At 39.6% G+C, this 18,737-nt stretch overlaps 1 protein-coding gene across 1 annotated transcript in view; it reads right to left on the reverse strand.

Moving 5' to 3' along the window:
* Window positions 1-18,737, reverse strand: part of ATP13A4 (ATPase 13A4) — a 143,536-nt gene that overhangs the window by 17,334 nt on the left and 107,465 nt on the right. Inside the window, exons 17-25 of the mRNA XM_007457594.1 lie at window positions 17,909-18,020; window positions 12,846-12,970; window positions 8,238-8,401; window positions 7,069-7,191; window positions 5,729-5,808; window positions 4,267-4,309; window positions 3,770-3,879; window positions 1,812-1,908; window positions 31-103 (exon numbers count right to left, since the gene is read on the reverse strand). Of these exons, the coding sequence (XP_007457656.1) occupies window positions 31-103; window positions 1,812-1,908; window positions 3,770-3,879; window positions 4,267-4,309; window positions 5,729-5,808; window positions 7,069-7,191; window positions 8,238-8,401; window positions 12,846-12,970; window positions 17,909-18,020 (927 nt within the window). The remainder of the gene's footprint in view (window positions 1-30; window positions 104-1,811; window positions 1,909-3,769; window positions 3,880-4,266; window positions 4,310-5,728; window positions 5,809-7,068; window positions 7,192-8,237; window positions 8,402-12,845; window positions 12,971-17,908; window positions 18,021-18,737) is intronic.

Below are 18,737 nucleotides of genomic sequence, written 5' to 3' on the forward strand. Positions count from 1 at the left end.
TCTGAGAAGAAAATTTAAAAGACATCTTACTTGTTACACCAATAAGAGTTGTAATGGCCAGATCCTGGAACAGAAACTGGTAATTTGAAAGGCTGTTTGTCTCCTGAAAATAAAAAGGAAAGTGGCTCAAAAAAGTTATAACCTTCTGGATGAAATGTGACATCAATTGCACTCATTTTCTCACTGCAACATAGGATTTTCAAGTAAATTACCAAGGAGATGGTATGGTCAGGGGCCTGGTCATGTTGGCAGAGGTACCAAAGACAAGCCTGCAAACTCCTTTCTAGCCAGAAGGGCCACTGCAGTGTGTTTACTGGGCTGCTCCTTTGAGCATCAGTGTCACCCCTGTTGAGGGGAACATCTCACTCTGATTCATCTCTACTCTCTTTTCTACTTGTTAGCAGAAAGGTTGGGGTTTAGCCTGACACAACAAAATGACACATTCCCAATGGTCAGTGACAAATGTGTGGTGATCTTACCTAAATTTCACCAATGGAAAATGAGAATAAACAGACTATTTGCATTCTTGGGTGTTGTTAGAAAGTCCTGATAAAGCATCTTGATATTCTTGGAAAAAAAATGTTCATGTTTTACTGATTTCAAGAAACTTCCTTCCCCCACCCCCACCCCCTTCGTGGAAAGGAGATAATGATGACCCATGTTTAACTCTACTTTTGAGCATAATGAGTTATTGGGATTCCAAAATAGGGCCAAATTTCTATAAACAGCCTCTCCTTTTCCAGCCCATGAAAAGGACTTATATAATCTGAAAATAATGGAAGTAAAAACCTTCATACCAGGAGCAAGGGGGCAAGACATAGAGATGAATCTAGATACCTTCAGCACAAATGGAATTCACTTTCTCAGTGTTACTTAACAGTATAAGCCCACATGTTGCGCTCACAAATACTAGATATGTCTTTTATATTTTGTTAAACAGTAAAAACCATCACAAGACCTATGTGCTTTGGGCGGTGCGATATGCCAATTTTCAAGTCCCTGTATTCAGGGAATCAGTGATATGCTGCTTTGTACTAGCTCATGAAAGTCAACTGCTAAAGTTTCAGGACTTCCGTGAGCTGGTTTTTAAACACATCCAATATAAAAACTTAAATTATACAAATTTACCATTAAATAAATTATACTAAAAACACAGGTAATAAACAGCCAAAACTCATCACTCTCTAATCATTTTCCTACATTTAAATATTATCAGTGGTCTTAAGGTTATTTACAACTCTTGTATCTATATGGTGCAAGTACTATAGAATGGTATGCTACTGTATAATACATCTCTTCCCAACTCCATGTTCAGTGACGTCAGGTAGATAGCTTGAAATCAGCCATGGTGGGAGTAGTTATGCCATTGAAATTGGTAAACATTAATAATCAGGGCTTGTGTTTCCAGGGAGAGCCAGTTATGAAACATTTACCAGAACCCCAATTAGAGAAGCACCTCTTTAACGAATGTTATGCTAGGGTGGAGCCACACTGGAACTGGGAAAATAGAGACCTGGTCCAGGCAAGCCAAAACAACAGTGAGAGAGAAAGTTTACCTTCAGTTCTGAACCTCAGCTACAACGAGATGAGAAACTCCTGTCAGAGAGTCAGAGAACTGACACCAACGACTTTTCCTTTGTATCCTTGTCTATTTCTGATTTACTTTCAGAAACGTTAAAGATAGTTTTAGAGAGGCTGTTGGTACTCGAAATATCCCATGTGCGCTCTTTCTTTAAGAGGCTTTGCAAATCGCCAGTGACCGCTACTTATTTTAGCTCTCACTAACCAAGAGGCTAGGTCTCAAGTCATACCCAGTAGAGCAGCAGAACACCAACATACTGAATCATGCTGTACAGAGCCATGTACTTAAACATGCAAAATGAGGTAACGAGAGCTGCACGTCCTTCCCTGTGTGAGAAAAGAAATGAAATGAAAGTCACAAAAAGAAACGAGGTCAGTTATTCTGTGCTGTTCAGCTGAGCTCAGAAGAAAAACTCAAAACCTGATAATTCGATTGTTTGTCTGACAGACTGGACAGTCTTGAGCCAGTGGGAGCCGGCAGTCAGTGTGCTAGATTTTCAAGGAAGACTAATTCCAGGCCAAGGTCCACAGGCCTTTGATTAAGCTTTGGAGCCCGAATGTAGAGTTACTCTTGTTCTGTCTGCAGGCATTATTTCAGCTCTGAGTCAGGAGACCTGGGAACTGGTCCCAGATCTCATATCTACTACTCACTAATGTGATTTGAAAGGTCATTTTCCCTCTCTTGGTCACAGTTTCTTCATCTGTGAACTGAGGAATTTAAATAAGATTGCAGGTTTGGGGGGTATTTTCATGCTCCAGGTGCTTCAGGAGTTTGCAAACATCTCATTCAAATTTCATTTGGCAGTCCCAACTTTTTCTAAAACTGAACTAAGATAATATGCACACTCAAATTAGGCACACATCAAATTTAAAGAGACTGGAATCAATAAGCCTGTTCATTTGTATTACTGTTGATTGACTTTGAATGAACAGTATATATTTAGAGTGTAAAATAGAGTACTTATGAAATGCCACTTTTACCTCATTCATTTGGGGGAAAATAGAGTTTAAATTTAATTCTGGTCAGAATGGTTTCCTGGGATTCCAAAACCTCATCCTCAAACTAGACGTTTTCCTGTATCAGGGCTTTGCTGCTGCTGTTTATTCCGCCTAGAAGGTGGTTTCTCCTCCACACCTCCTTAGAAAGGCTTCCCCACACCACCGCATCTGAAGCTGCCGATTCCACTGCCCAAGCCATCTTCCAACTTTGCACACTACCCCTGATTTTTCTGTGTGTGTTTATTGCCCAACTTCTTCACGGGAAGAAAGCTTCGTGAGATCAAGGGACGTTCGATTTATTTGCTTCTGGGTCCCCAGTGCCTCCAACTGTTCCTGGCACTAAGTCCCTACTTTATAAATATTTGTCAAATGCATGAATACATTTTTTAAGTGGGGAGGAGCTAGTCAAATCATTATTTTAATGTGGTGGAAGGAGTATGATATTTGTAGATATTGAAACAAAATTAATTCTAATGCAATCTTCAATCCTATATGGCTGTGAGCTTCGATACATCAAGTTCTCTGAGCCTCGATTTCTTTGTTTGTAAAAGAAATAGTGACCATCCCTACAATTCCAGGCTGTTTTGATGTATAAGATACTAGGCATTAAAGCACTTTATAAACTGTAAACACATACTGGTTATAATAACCAAAAGCAGCCACAATGCTAACCGTCTCCATCATTCAAACAAAATGCAGCAGAAGTACATATTCTGGGGTTGGGGGAGGGGAACAAAGCACCAAAGGAAATTGTAGTAGAAGCAGCAGAGATGAATAAATATTCTGAAAACTGGGGATAGGAAGGATATTCCAAGGAAGCATAAAGAGGCAAGAGGAAAGGAAAGCAAGTAGGGAAGAGAAAGTTTCTATCGATTCTCCATTAAGACAGTATCTAAGGAGATTCATTTAAAATAATAAGAAGAGTATGATTGACATTTTCAAAGCAGCAACAAGTTCCAGATTCTAATCTTCTAAAAATAATCTATTCAGTGATTTTCATTAGAAATGCCACTGTTTTCCCAGGAGGTAAGTCCACTCCGGAATAGAATGTTTGATTGCTTTCTCCCACAAAGCACCCTCCCCGCCCAGGGACACACATTTCCACTGGTCTTTGCCTGGCAAAACAAAGGGGTCTGCACCTAAAAGTCAAGAGACATGAAAACAATGCTGGGGAAAAGTACCTACTTACTTGATAAGGTGAGGTACACATTCAATGTTTGGAGTTTTGGAAGTGAAAGGTGAGGCCACAGATGCCTCCTGCTCTGATAAAGAGATGCCCACGTGAGCCATTTTCAAAGCCTGAAAGTAAAGAGTCAGCTTACTGTATAGATGCACACTCACACACATCTCTCCTGAGGCCACACAAGAAAGGCTAGTTAAGCTGCCCACGAAGTGGCTTGTGGGCCCAAGCAGTGGCCAGGAGATGATCAAATTTTGCTCTGCCTGCCACATAAGAAAGAGGTGGCACTGGGACACCTAGCTAGAGAAGTGGGGAATCCAGAACCAAATTCTTCCCCATTTAGTCTGTACTGACCACTGAGTCATTGTGTGGCTTTGGTTAAAACCTTTCCAAACCGCCCACATCAGTTTCTCCTTCAAGAGGAATGGAGGTGGCATATATCCCAGGGGATACTATCTCTTACAGGGCTTGAAGCAAGTACAATTGACACACTGACAGCTACTTACCCCACAGTCATTGGCTCCGTCACCACACATACCTACAAAGTAACTAAAAGGGAACCGTGTCAATTGCAGAGGAGATCAAAGCAATCTTACCTTCTAATTGCTCTAAGATAAAATGAGCTTCATTACTTAAGGCTCAAACTTATTATTTATTTTAAGGGAGTTTCCCTAACAGTCCGGTTTGACTGAAATAAAGTATGACTCAGCAGTTCCTACAATGGATTAAGAAATCCCATACAGCCTTCCTGACTCCAAGCGATTCAAGGAGACCCCGCACTTCTCTGCCTAGGAGGCAGCTCTGTGAGCTGTAAAACAGGATGTTCACGATTATATGACAGCATGGATGGTGGGGAAGGCACAGAATTTGAAGCCAGAAGATCTGGATCTCTGACCTGATCACTTCCCCATTTTGACTATCATTTTTCTCCCCTACAAGCATTATGAGTATTCAGTGAAGTGATGTATTCTAAAATGATAAATAAGAATTATTGTTGGTGACATTAGTAGTAACTGGAGAGGAAATCCACCGTGTCAGCTGTGAGTCACTCAACTCAAAAATGTGGTGCCAGGACCAGAAGTTGAAGAAAGAAAATATATCCGCATTTCAGGATTGCTTTTTGAGGCCGGATGAATACTGCTCTCTTGAATTGTTGATGAAGACAGTCTGCTTTATAAGGTAGGAGCACTCTGACAGTGTTTGCAGAATTTGCTGTACTTGTCTTCCACACTTCTACCTAAGGCAACGAGTTTACTGTGGAGGATTTTAGCCATATTGAGAAGATAGGGCTTTGTGAATATAGATCTTTTGCCTAGTGACTGAATCAATGAGTATGAGGGTGGACTAGGGATGGGTAGGAGTTGGAGCTGTGTGAGTGTGGTCCAGCACCAGAGGTAGAGAAAGCCTCTGAGACTCCATGGGCTTCCATTAACAGGAAATAAAGGATCCCAAATGATGGGATTCTGACAATGGAGACCCTTTGTGTTAAGAATATTTTTCTGATTTAGGATGGAGAGGATGCTTTGGCATAAGAATGTTTTAGTATTTTTAGGGTTATGTGAGTCTCTTGTCATAGGGACCTCCCTGTATCATAACCGAGAAAATAATTTGTAAAAATGAAGTCTAAATTTTCATTGTACATTTAGGAGCCAAGTTCAGATGACCTTTCCAGAGTTATTTCCTGTCCACCTTATGCTCTAGTTCAGTGGGGTTCTCAATTCTGCATGCATAATTGACCTATGAAAGGAACTTTTAAAAAATACTGATGTCCAAGTGCCCACATGAGCAATTGAATCAGAATCTCTGAATGGTGGTGTCCTGGTATTGCTAATTTTTCAAAGCTCCCAAGGTGACTGTCATGTGTAGCCACATTAAGAACCACTACCCTAACCAAACTGAGTGACTTCCTTACTCTCCCCCTGTCATGCCTCCATGCACTTCACACCATCTGAATTGGTAAAGACCTACTCTAGTTTCTGAAATTCTTCCACCAGACTGGATTTCTGCCCTGGAGACATTCTTGCAAAGATGGTCCCATTGATCAATATCTGTAAAGAATGCAAAAGGGAAAATTTTTTTATTATGTCAGCTGGTCATACATGCAGTAATTGGTAACATTCAGAACACTGACTGGGTAATGATATCCATGAGTGAGAAAAATATTTGTTTCCAAGAAGTCCTTCTTTGGATTTTAAGACAGATGTTGAGACTTTGGTCATCAGATAAGTGATCAGGAAGACCAAAATCGGTAAAAATGACTACTTAACAGACATAACTGATGAAAATGATGACCTACAGGAATTTAGTTCAGGGGCCACGAAGGATGTCGTCCTAAAAAACCCTGAGCTTGATGGAACCTTGAACCAGTAAAGTATGAGAAATTGCAAGATAACAAGGGGTCAGGATCCCAGGAGAAGGAAAGGAGGCAATTGCTTCTCAGAAAATTGTTCAGATCTAGCAGAAAAATAGCCTAGAGATGAGAGGGTGACTATCTGTGGCCTTTGACTTAACCATACCCTCTGGGCTTAACCAACTGTGAAACTCAGCTGATATCTCCAGCCTAATTTGGGCTCTGAAACATTAATGGATTGTCACATTAATGGATTGTTGTATAAAAACCTGTACCAGCTCCATCCACCTGAACCCCATCCTACAGAGTCTAAATTCTTCTGTGTTACAGCTGTGTGCTCCCTGCTCTTCTTGGCTGTAAACTCAGCTTATTGTTCACTCAGCTTTAAAGTCTTCATTCTTTTTTTCTTAAACAGTACTTAAGATAATGAGCAATTGAATACAAATAAATTTTCTTTGCTTTACACTGGACACAATCTTTCTCTAGTTTGCTCACATGTTTTTTTTATGTATATAACTCACCTGCCCTCATTGTGGGTTTGTTCTTCATCAGAAATGTTTTAAGTTTGACCCTCTTTTGTACAGACGTCCTCTAACAAAAACCTAATGGAATTCCTCTATTTTTGGCCTGCCTTCCTGTATAATTGCTGGATTTACACTATACTGTTAGACCCCCTAACCATGGCAATATAGTGACAGCTCCCCCAAAGCAATCTTATCACTTAAGAAGTCACTAATATTTTAATCCTATAGATGATGGATAATTAGTTAATCAAATTTACTTATTTTAAATCTAGCAGGAAATGAAACAGCAGTGACCTCTGCAAAACTATCTGCTTCCCTTGTGATACATTCAATAGGTATATCTAACCTAGTTAGAGGTTTGAAATTACTCACGATCATGCTCTGTGACATTGTTAGCATCTTTACTAGGAGACTGGTACCCTCTTAGAACTTACCTTTGGCAGTAGGCTGCTGAAATGTTGACTTATAACCTGGAAGGATTTTCCACTTAGGGCAAAATGGTAACTTCCTTCTCTGCTGGTATCATAGACTTCTTTCCTGATGTTAATGTAACTGTCCTGCAAGGCAAGACGCAGTAATTTTAGACTTGATAGAGTGGTGAGGACCACAAGCATATCTGAGCGAAGGCAACAATGACAGTCTGGGATCTCTCTATAAAAGTCACACTCCGGCCCTGATTCCTCAGAGAAGCACTTTCTCTTTGCTGGATCAATCTTTGCACATCAACAGCCTCTAGTGAAGAGGGGGGTAACACTCACGTCCTGTTCTCATCCTGATTTGATCTCAGTGAGTCGCAGAAAAAAGCACATTTCACACATTTCGAGTGTAAAATACAAAAGCATTGCAGCTTAACAAATCCCTCCCTGAGGCGAGAACTTTCCTTTTTTTTTTTTTTTTTTTTACATTCTCACATTCAGCTCAATGTTTGCAAGCTGTCTTTTGGAAGAGAGAAGTCAAGCCATGGTTTAACAAGGGCAACACCCATGCAGCTGCTTTCACGGGACACCAGGAGAACTGGCCAACTGACGTTTTCTCCTAATGCCTTCCCATGAACCAACTACCAGTCTTCTATCAAGAATTTGCCACTAAGCACCAGAAATGAATTTGCTTTTTTTTTTTTTTTTTTTTACAGAATTAATATTGTTTCATAAGGAAGGACATAACATAGGATACTGACAAGATTGGAGATAAATGAATAAAACTTCTTCCCACCCTGAAGATATAGTCTGATTTTCCAATGCACACAGCAGCGTCTCTCTTAGGGACTAAATCCCCTTTGAACCCAGTGGGATGGCTGGCAAGCAAGGGAAAAAATGGAAAATTAGACTTGCAGCCCCACTTACTATATTCTTTCTAAAGACTTTTTTAAGTTTAAAAGAATGGATTATTTCCAGCACCCAGGAAAGCACCATACCTTAAAGCTCAGTAGGAATGGTATGGGAAAATGATATAATTGAGTTCTTTGAACTGTATACATGTTAGACATTTGGAGAAGTATGTTGACCCTAGGTCACCTGTACACCTCTGCCAGTCAAAGCTGCTCAGTAGTCAACACTGTGTGACGAGTTAGATAATATGGCAGAAGGTCTGCTTTTAGGTATACCTGATTCCTATAAGCAATATGTTTCTTCTCTTCGACTAATTGCCAAGATATAGATGCTGATGAGGACTCAGTAGTTTCATTTGCTTCAATGAGAATGACTTTCTGGCTTTCAGAAACCATTCCAGACTTTCTGGCCACTGTTATTGCAGTCTGAAGATTGTCACCTAGAAGAAAGGAAAAGTATCCCAAGATGAGATTGAAGAGACAGAACCAATTCACATAGAACCTAGAAAGCTAGGGTAAGGAGTTCAGACCTTATTTTTGGTGCGAGAAGAAATAGTCTCTAAGTTCTCTCTCAGCCCTGACCTTCCATGATTCTGTGATCCCTTTTCTTATTATTGCTGCTTTTCATCTGGTTACTTTATGACCTACTAGTATATTTTTGCCAGGGAGTGGGAAGTAAAATTAAAAAGGAAAAGTTCAAATATATTTCTGTTATTTGTCAACAGCTTAGTAAATGTTTAGCAAAACTCTACTGGTTTAATATGACATCTCATGGTTCCACTTCCAGCTAATATGGAGTAAGCCCACTAGAATCTATTTCTCCCACTGATTACAATGGAAAACTCTGGAAAAAATACCATTAAAAAAACCTACCTGAGGACTTTGAAAAGTAAACACAAATGGCATAATGTGAAAGGGAGTCAAATTTGGAGAAATAATCTACAAGGTGGAGAGATTCTCAGCTTTTTTTCTCTTTCCTCTCATGTAATTTGACCTGAGTGTGAGCCCCAGTCCCGGAGCTATGCAGATAGCTAAAACTCCAAGAAAAACCTACTTTTTCTGGCCAAAGGAACCAGGAAAGGGGCACTGGAGGCCTGAAGAGTTGTGAGGGAAATCCTAGAAAGAAGAAAGCTAGACAAGGAGACTAATTCAGTGTATGAACTATGTAAGCCCCAAGCTCAACCCAGAGCTGTGCACGTGCAGAGCAAACCCAAAGAAGGATAGCAAAAGCTTCAAGAATTGAACCATGATATTAGTCACCTCCCATATTCCAGAGTTTTGCTTGCGAAAACAACAAACTCAACATTCTCTAGAGGATTTTAACAGGATCCAAAGTATCCCAACATAATATTCAAAATGTTCAGGATTCTCAACATGTGAAAAACCTGGAAAATCTGGCCAGTTCTCAAGAAAAAACAACTCAATAGTTGCCTGTCCCAAGATGACCCAGATGTTGGAATTATCAGACAATGCTTTTAAAGCAGCTATTGTAATCCTCCTCCATGTGGTGAAGGTTAATACTCTTGAAATAAATGACAAGATAGAAGTTCTCAACTGAAAAAACAAAGAACAAAGATTGAAGAATATCAAAAGAACTCACATTCATGTCATTAGAGCCCAAGAAGGAGAGGAGAAAGATTGGAACAGGAAAAAAATTTTTTGAAGACATAATAGCAGAAAACTTCCCAAATATGGTAAAAGATTTAAATTTACAGATTCAAGAAGCTCAGTGAATCCCAAACAAGATAAATTCAGTGAAAACCACACCCAGACACATAATCAAGCTGCTAAAAAACCAAAGACAAAGCAAATATCTTAGGAGCAGCTAGGGAAAACAATAAATTACATATAAGGAAACAATAATTCTAATTATCAGAGATTTCTCATCAAAAACCATGAAGGCAAGATAACAGTGGAACATCTTTAAAGTGCTGAAAGAAAAAAATTGTCAACTCAGACTGCTATAGCTAATGAAAATATTCTCAGGAATGAAGACATTCTTAGATAAGGGAATCTAAGATAATTTGTGCCAGAAGATATGCTCAAAAAGAAATGCTTAAAGAAGTTCTTTAGGCTGAATGGAAATGATACTTGCAACATAAGACATGAACATTTAGGAACAGAAATAATAAAGAGCTGTATAAATATAAAGTCGATTTTTCTTCACTTATGTTCAAAACTCTAACATTGTCTGGTGGGGTTTCATTGTATGTCATACACATATATATATACAACAATAACAGAGGAGAGAAAGTAGGGGATGTTTATGATGATAAGCCTTCTTGAAAGGGTAGGTACAGATATAGTGATCCGTAGAGCAACAACTAAAAATAAATAATGTAACAACTGGCTGGCTATCCCTAACATGGTTTCTCCCAGGTTTCTACCAAAATACTTTGAGAATCCTCAAAAGAGCTAACTGGGGGGAGGGAGATGCTCTAGCCCGAGATCAGAAGAGTACAGGGAGCCCTGAGAGTGAGAGGCTCTTCCACATGCCTCAGCAGGGCAACAAAAGCCATCTGCTTTGCAACACAGACCGTTTTGCCATCTGTCACCTGCGAGAGGTCTGTTGTTTAGGACATGCAGCCCAGGCCTGATCCTCAACCATCTGACAAAAAAAGATAAAAACCTACTTAAGAAATTCCAGAAGCTATATAAGGAAATATAAGGCAGAACAACCAGAACATGACTGGTAAAGTAGGCTAGCTGCTGGAGACAGAAGAAAGCGGCATTAAAAGTAATGAGAGCACTTAGGAAACTCAAATGGAGCACAGGCAAAAAATGGTTTTCTAAAGTCACTCCTACTCCAAAACACAATTTAAGAACTTCACAATTCAAAAGGTGATTTGAAGGAGATCATCCTCATTTTTGATACCTGAGTCTGCAGTTTGAAAAAATTTGGTGCAAAAAAAGAACCCTTAAAGCTCAGAGCAAAATTATAAAAATATGAGAGTTACGTAAGATAGACTAAAAGGATGTATGTACAACATGGGAAATATAGCCAATATTTTGTAGTAACTGTAAATGGAATATAGCCTTTAAAAATTATATGAAAAATTTTTAAATATGAGTTACAAAAAGAAAACGTAAGAGACGGAGAGGATAGACCCAGGAAGCCTGTCATGTGAATAATGGAAATTCCAGAAGGGAAGAAGGCAAGAGAGAGAACAAAAGCCCTAATTAACAATAGAAGAAATTTTCCTGAGAAGAAGAAGACATTAAAAATGCTCACAGTGTTCCAGACTAAATGAATGAAAAAAGACAAACACATAGGCACATAGAAAAAGGATTATATGTAAACAGAACAAGTTACCTACAGTGGACTCCACTGGCCTTGTGATATGCAATACCAAAAACTGGAAGACAAAAGAATAAAACCTACAGACCATTAATAAAAAAGGACTCTATATATAAAATAGATAACTAATAAGGACCTACTGTATAGCACAGGGAACTCTACTCTGTAATGTAGAGTTCTCTACATTAGTAGTGTAATATAGGTCTCTGTAATGACCTATATGGGAAAAGAACCTAAAGAAGAGTGGATATATTATATGTATTGATATATGTATAAATGATTCACTTTGCTGTACACCTGAAACTAACATAACATTATAAATCGACTATACTCCAATAAAATTTTTTTTAAAAAAGTACTCTAACCCAAACATCCTATACCCAGGCAAGACATCATTCACCTATCAGAGCAAAGAAAGTTATTTCAGGGTATGTAAAAGATCAGAGAGCATATCACCCTTCCAACCCATCCAAGGACAATTCTCCAGAAAAATTACAACCAAGCAAGGAAAGAAGCAGAACAGAAATTTCAATATGAAAGAAGAAGTGAAGAGGGAGTGTTGTGAGCGATGAGCTCTTACTTCTACATAAATCTAACTGGTAAAGGATAGATTCTGAGACTGTGTAAAATAAGGGCTAAATAAAAATTTTGAAGCAGAAGGGTCATAATGTAAGGGGAATTCTAATAAGTAGTAAACTAATTCAGCAGCACCTAGAAGTTGGGCAGAGGGGCTAAGAAGGGAGAGGGAAAAAGTGATCCAAAAGTCTCTTGGATTGGAGGGTGTGGTAATGAAGGGGGGTGGAGAAGCTCCAAAGGGGAGGTGAACTTTCTCGAGTTTCCAACATCAAACTGGGTTCAAGGACAGTGGGATAGGGAGAGAGTGCTTTGGTGCAGCAAGACTGTATTTTGATGCCAGAATTCATAGAGTTAAATGCATCTAACTTCGAGAGCAGAGAAAGGGAAGGCAATACACACTCAAAAAACATGAATGCATCAGGAAATCATTGACTCTCTACTCGGAAGCATTCATTAAGAAATTTCACACATTTCTCTTGCATAATCTTTTCTCACTGCTCCCTTGTTTGTGATTTGGAGTTTGGGAGTGAGAGTAGAAGGGACAGCATTTTTTAATCTCCAGAATTGTAGCTCTCATTGATGGGCCTTCAGTGTATTTTACAGACCATGCTGACTAAGCATTCTTCTTCTCTGAACATTTAATAATAAAAATCAACATCTTTGCATGGCTTATGTCTTCTTATTCGGGTGTTATTTCAAACGTTCCCTCTCAGAAAGGACACCTCATCTAAAGTAGCTGGTTAGACACACTTTACCACATCACCTGTTTTATGTATCTCATAACACTTATTGGTAGCTGTTTATTCAATTGAATGATTGATTTTCTATCTTAACTCACGTAAAAGGATGCTCAGAGTAATAACTTTGCCTATTTTGTTGTCCATGTCCAGTGTCTATCTAGAACAGTGTCTGGCCCATAGTAGCAAGTCAACAAGATTTGCTAAATGAGTGAATCTCTGTCTATTTCCACATCAAATTCTTCCTGTTTTCACACACACTTTGTCCTATACCTGTGATCATTACAGTCCTTATCTGGGCTGAGATGAGCTCTTCCAGGGCAGGTTTTGTCTCTTCCTTCAGTCGATTCTCCAAGATCAGCAATCCCAGAAATATCAGGTCTGATTCTACCTGGTCCCTGGAAGTATATGGATGATTGAACAGAAATCACACATTACAGTCTTTCTTACAGGAAGCAAAACAAAAACAAAGTCAGATATCTTGCTCTCAGAGTGGTCCCCACTCATTCACGCACCATTCCTGGGGCACTGAATGTGTGCAGAAACTATCCAGAAAGAAAACAGGAGGGGGCACAAGGATACAGAGACTTTTGTTCTGACAGAACTGAAATGAAGAGAGGATGCTTATTAAGGATGAGATTAACTTTAATCTTTGCAGAGAATGAATTAAATGACCACAAAGCTGTCTTCCATCTTCTGTGGTGATTTTCATCACCATGCCTGTTAACAGCCACCAGAGAGTTCTAGCTCTGGTAGAAAACACCGTTAAAAATAAGTGAGGTGAGGCACCTTCAAGATGGCTAAGGAGTAAGATATGAAGAACAAATTCCTCCCCACAAATAAATCAAAAATACATCTACATGTGGAACACCTACTACAGAACACCTACTGAATGCTGGCAGAAGACCTCAGACATCCCAAAAGGCAAGAAACTCCCCACATACATGGCCATGTGGCTGACAGGGTCTTGGTGCTCTGGCCAGGTATCAGGCTTGAGCCTCTAAGGCTGGAGAGCTGAGTTCAGGACATTGGTCCACCAGAGACCTCCTGGTCCCATGTAATATCAAAGGGTGAAAGCTCTCCCAGAGATCTCCATCTCAACGCAAAGACCCAGCTCCACTCAATGACCAGCAAGCTACAGTGCTGGACACTCTATGCCAAGCAACTAGCAAGACAGGAACACAACCCCACCCATTAGCAGAGAAGCTGCCTAAAATCATAATAAGCTCACATACACCCCAAAACACACCACCAGGCATGGTCCTGCCCACCAGAATGAGAAGATCCAGCCTCATCCACCAGAACACAGGCACTAGTCCTCTCCACCAGGAAGCCTACACAACCCACTGAACCAATCTTCGCCACTGGGGGCAAACACCAAAAACAATGGGAACTATGAACCTGCAGCCTGAAAGAAGGAGACCCCAAACACAATAAGTTAAGCAAAATGAGAAGACAGAGAAACACACAGCCGATGGAGGAGCAAGGTAAAAACCCACCAGACAAAACAAATGAAGAGGAAATAAGGGGGCTTCCCTGGTGGCGCAGTGGTTGAGAGTCCACCTGCCGATGCAGATGCAGGGGACACGGGTTCGTGCCCCGGTCTGGCAAGATCCCACACGCCACAGAGCAGCTGGGCCCGTGAGCCATGGCCACTGAGCCTGCGCGTCTGGAGCCTGTGCTCTGCAATGGGAGAGGCCACAACAGTGAGAGGCCCGCGTACCGCAAAAAAAAAAAAAAAAAAAAGGAAATAGGCAATCTACCTGAAAAATAATTCAGAGTAATGATAGTAAAGTTGATCCCAAATCTTAGAAATAGAATGGAGAAAATACAAGAAACGTTCAACAAGGACCTAGAAGAACTAAAGAGCAAACAAACAATGATGAACAACACAAAAATGAAATTAAAAATTATCTAGAAGGAATGGATAGCAGAATAACTGAGGCAGAAGAACGATAAGTGACCTGGAAGATAAAATAGTGGAAATAACTACCACAGAGCAGAATAAGGAAAAAAGAATGAAAAGAATTGAGGACAATCTCAGAGACCACTTGGACAACATTAAACACACCAACATTCGAACAATAGGGGTCCCAGAAGAAGAAGAGAAAAAGAAAGGGAAGGAGAAAATATTTGAAGAGATTATAGTTGAAAACTTCCCCAATATGGGTAAGGAAATAGTCAATCAAGTCCAGGAAGGGCAGAGAGTCCCGTACAGGATAAATCCAAGGAGAAACATGACATGATACATATTAATCAAACTATCAAAAATTAAATACAAAACAAAAAAATTAAAAGCAGCAAGAGAAAAGCAACAATTAACATACAAGAAAATCCCCAAAAGGTTAACAGCTGATCTTTTAGCAGAAACTCTGAAAGCCAGAAGGGTGTGGCAGGACATACTTAAAGTGATGAAAGGGAAAAACCTACAACCAAGATTACTCTACACAGCAGTGATATCATTCATATTTGAGGGAGAAAATAAAACCTTTACAGATAATCAAAAGCTAAGAGAATTCAGCACCACCAAACCAGCTTTACAACAAGTGCTAAAGGAACTTCTCTCAGCAGAAGCACAAGAGAAGGAAAAGACTTAAAATAACAAACTCAAAACAATTAAGAAAGTGGTAATAGGAAAATACATATCGATAACTACCTTAAATGTAAATGGATTAAATGCTCCAACCAAAAGACATAGACTGGCTGAATGGATACAAAAACAAGACCTGTACATATGCTTTCTACAAGAGACTGGCTTCAGACCTAGGGACACATACGGACTGAAAGTGAGGGGATGGAAAAAGGTATTCCATGAAAATGGAAATCAAAAGAAAGCTCGAGTAGCATATTCTCATATCAGACAAAATAGACTTTAAAATAAAGACTATTACAAGAGACAAAGAAGGACACTATATAATGATCAAGGGAGCAATCCAAAAAGAAGATATAACAATTGTAAATATTTATGCACCCAACATAGGAGCACCTCAATATATAAAGCAAATGCTAACAGCCATAAAAGGGGAAATCAACAGTAACAAAATAATAGTAGGGGACATAAACACCCCACTTTCACCATTGGACAGATGATCCAAAATGAAAATAAATAAGGAAACACAAGCTTTAAATGACACATTAGACGAGGTGGACTAATTGATATTTATAGGACATTCCATGCAAAAACAACAGAATACACTTTCTTCTCAAGTGCTCATGGAACATTCTCCAGGATAGATCCTATCTTTGGTCACAAATCAAGCCTTGGTAAATTTAAGGAAATTGAAATCATATCAAGTATCTTTTCTGACCACAACGCTATGAGACTAGATATCAAGTACAGGAAAAAATCTGTAAAAAATACAGACACATGGAGGCTAAACAATACACTACTAAATAACCAAGAGATCACTGAAGAAATCAAAGAGGAAATCAAAAAATACCTAGAAACAAATGACAATGAAGACAGGATGACTCAAAACCTATGGGATGCAGCAAAAACAGTTCTAAGAGGGAAGTTTATGGCAATACAATCCTACCTAAAGAAAGAAGAAACATCTCAACTAAACAACCTAACCTTACACCTAAAGCAATTAGAGAAAGAAGAACAAAAAACCCCGAAGTTAGCAGAAGGAAAGAAATCATAAAGATCAGATCAGAAATAAATGAAAAAGAAATGAAGGAAACAGTAGCAAAGATTAATAAAACTAAAAGCTGGTTCTTTGAGAAGATAAACAAAACTGATAAACCCTTAGCCAGACTCATCAAGAAAACAAGGGAGAAGACTCAGATCAACAGAATTAGAAATGAAAAAGGAGAACAACTGACACTGAAGAAATACAAAGGATCATGGGAGATTACTACAAGCAACTGTACGCCAATAAAATGGACAACCTAGAAGAAATGGACAAATTCATAGAAAAGCACAACCTTCTGAGACTGAATCAGGAAGAAACAGAAAATATAAACAGACCAAACGCAAGCACTGAAATTGAGACTGTGATTAAAAATCTTCTAACAAACAAAAGGCCAGGACCAGGTGGCATCACAGGTGAATTCTATCAAACATTTAGAGAAGAGCTAACACCTATCCTTCTCAAACTCTTCCAAAATATAGCAGAGGGAGGAACACTCCCCAACTCATTCTACGAGGCCACCATCACCCAGATACCAAAACCAAAGATGCCACAAAGAAAGAAAACTACAGGCTAATATCACTGATGAACATAAAAATTCTCAACAAAATACTAGCAAACAGAATCCAACAGCACATTAAAAGGATCATACACCACGATCAAGTGGGGTTTATTGCAGGAATGCAAGGATTCTTCAATATATGCAAGTCAATCACTGTGATACACCATATTAACAAATTGAAGGAGGAAAACCATTGACCATCTCAATAGATACAGAAAATCTTTGGACAAATTTTAACACCAATTTATGATAAAACCCCTCCAGAAAGTAGGCACAGAGGGAACTTCTCAAAATAATAAAGGCCATATATGACAAACCACAGCCAATGTCGTTCTCAATGGTGAAAAACTGAAACCATTTCCACTAACATCAAGAAGAAGACAAGGTTGCTCACTCTCACCACTATTATTCAACATAGTTTTGGAAGTTTTAGGCACAGCAGTTAGAGAAGAAAAAGAAATAAAAGGAATCCAAATCAGAAAAGAAGTAAAACTGTGACTGTTTTCAGGTGACATGATACTATACATAGAGAATCCTGAAGATGCTACCAGAAAACCACTAGAGCTAATCAATGAATCTCGTAAAGTAGCAGGATACAAAACTAATGCACAGGCTTCCCTGGTGGTGCAGTGGTTGAGAGTCCGCCTGCCGATGCAGGGGACACGGGTTCGTGCCCCGGTCCGGGGAGATCCCACATGCCGCGGAGCGGCTGGGCCCGTGAGCCATGGCCGCTGAGCCTGCACGTCCGGAGCCTGTGCTCCGCAACGGGAGAGGCCACAACAGTGAGAGGCCCGCGTACCGCAAAAAAAGAAAAAAAAAAAAAAAAAAAAATGGGGGCATGACCACAATTTCAAACTCTCTGAAACATGGGTTGTATTCGTATATCTGTTTTCACAAAGCTGTACAATCACATCATATTTTACAATTTATACAGCTATTTCTCATCAGTTCTCCCAGTCAGTGTTCACATCAGCTTTGTGATTTAGGCAGGGCAGGGATGACTATATCCCCATTTACTAAGTTCAGAGGCATTTCATGCACACAAATTCAGTAAGCTGTGCTGCTGGGTCCACTGCCCAGTCTGGTGCATCTTCCCACGAAACCATTCTGCTTTATCAAAATCCGCCCCCCATCCCATTTACCTCATCAAGGCAGTGGTATGATGGTCCATTTCCAGCTTTTTGTAGGCCAGTCCTATGACCCGGAAGCCCTGTGTCGTGTACATCTGAAGTTCACTAACAAAACTAGTTGGTACTGTTCAGAAAAGAACACAAGGTTAGTATATGCAATATGAACTCAGCTAGTACTGGGAGAGAAATTCTTTACAAAGAGATCCAACTCTTGCCCAAGAAAACACACCTCTAAAAACGTACACAAACAAGTCAGTGGGAATGTTAAATATTACTACATTGTCACGGTTGACCTCTTGGGATCCAGTGAAGCAGAAATGAAAAGGAAGCATTCAAAAACCAAAAAGACAAAAAGAAGAAGAATGGGAAAAGTGTATGATTCTTTTTTTCTCCAGTTTAACCATCAAATATTTATTGAGTCTACTATGGGTCAGGAATTAGCTATGCAGAGATTGCACTGCAATTGCCACTCTGAGGATCTTTGTCTAATAGGGTAACAGCCAGTAGACTAACAATACAATCGACTGAGATCCTTGCTATGATCCAGGCAGTTACAGCACGCTATGGAAATACTTGGTACATCTAACAGACAGGGAGGATGTGATTAGATGGAGAAGGGAAAGGGCATTTTGGCTGAGGGAGCATCACGTGCTCAGGCACAGGGCCATGAGACAGCAAACCTTGATAGTTCATCTCAGGGGGAGCACAGGATGTGAAGATAGGAATGGTAAGGAAACTCTGGGAAGTTTGATAGGAGTCAGATCATGAAGGCCTTAGATATGATCCTAAAGGAGATTATCCTGGAGCCTATGGGAAGTAACCAAAGAATGAAAGCAGGAAT

The sequence above is a fragment of the Lipotes vexillifer genome, unplaced genomic scaffold (assembly GCF_000442215.2).
Source record: "Lipotes vexillifer unplaced genomic scaffold, Lipotes_vexillifer_v1.1 scaffold425, whole genome shotgun sequence".
In the NCBI taxonomy this organism is placed as follows: Eukaryota; Metazoa; Chordata; class Mammalia; order Artiodactyla; family Lipotidae; genus Lipotes; species Lipotes vexillifer.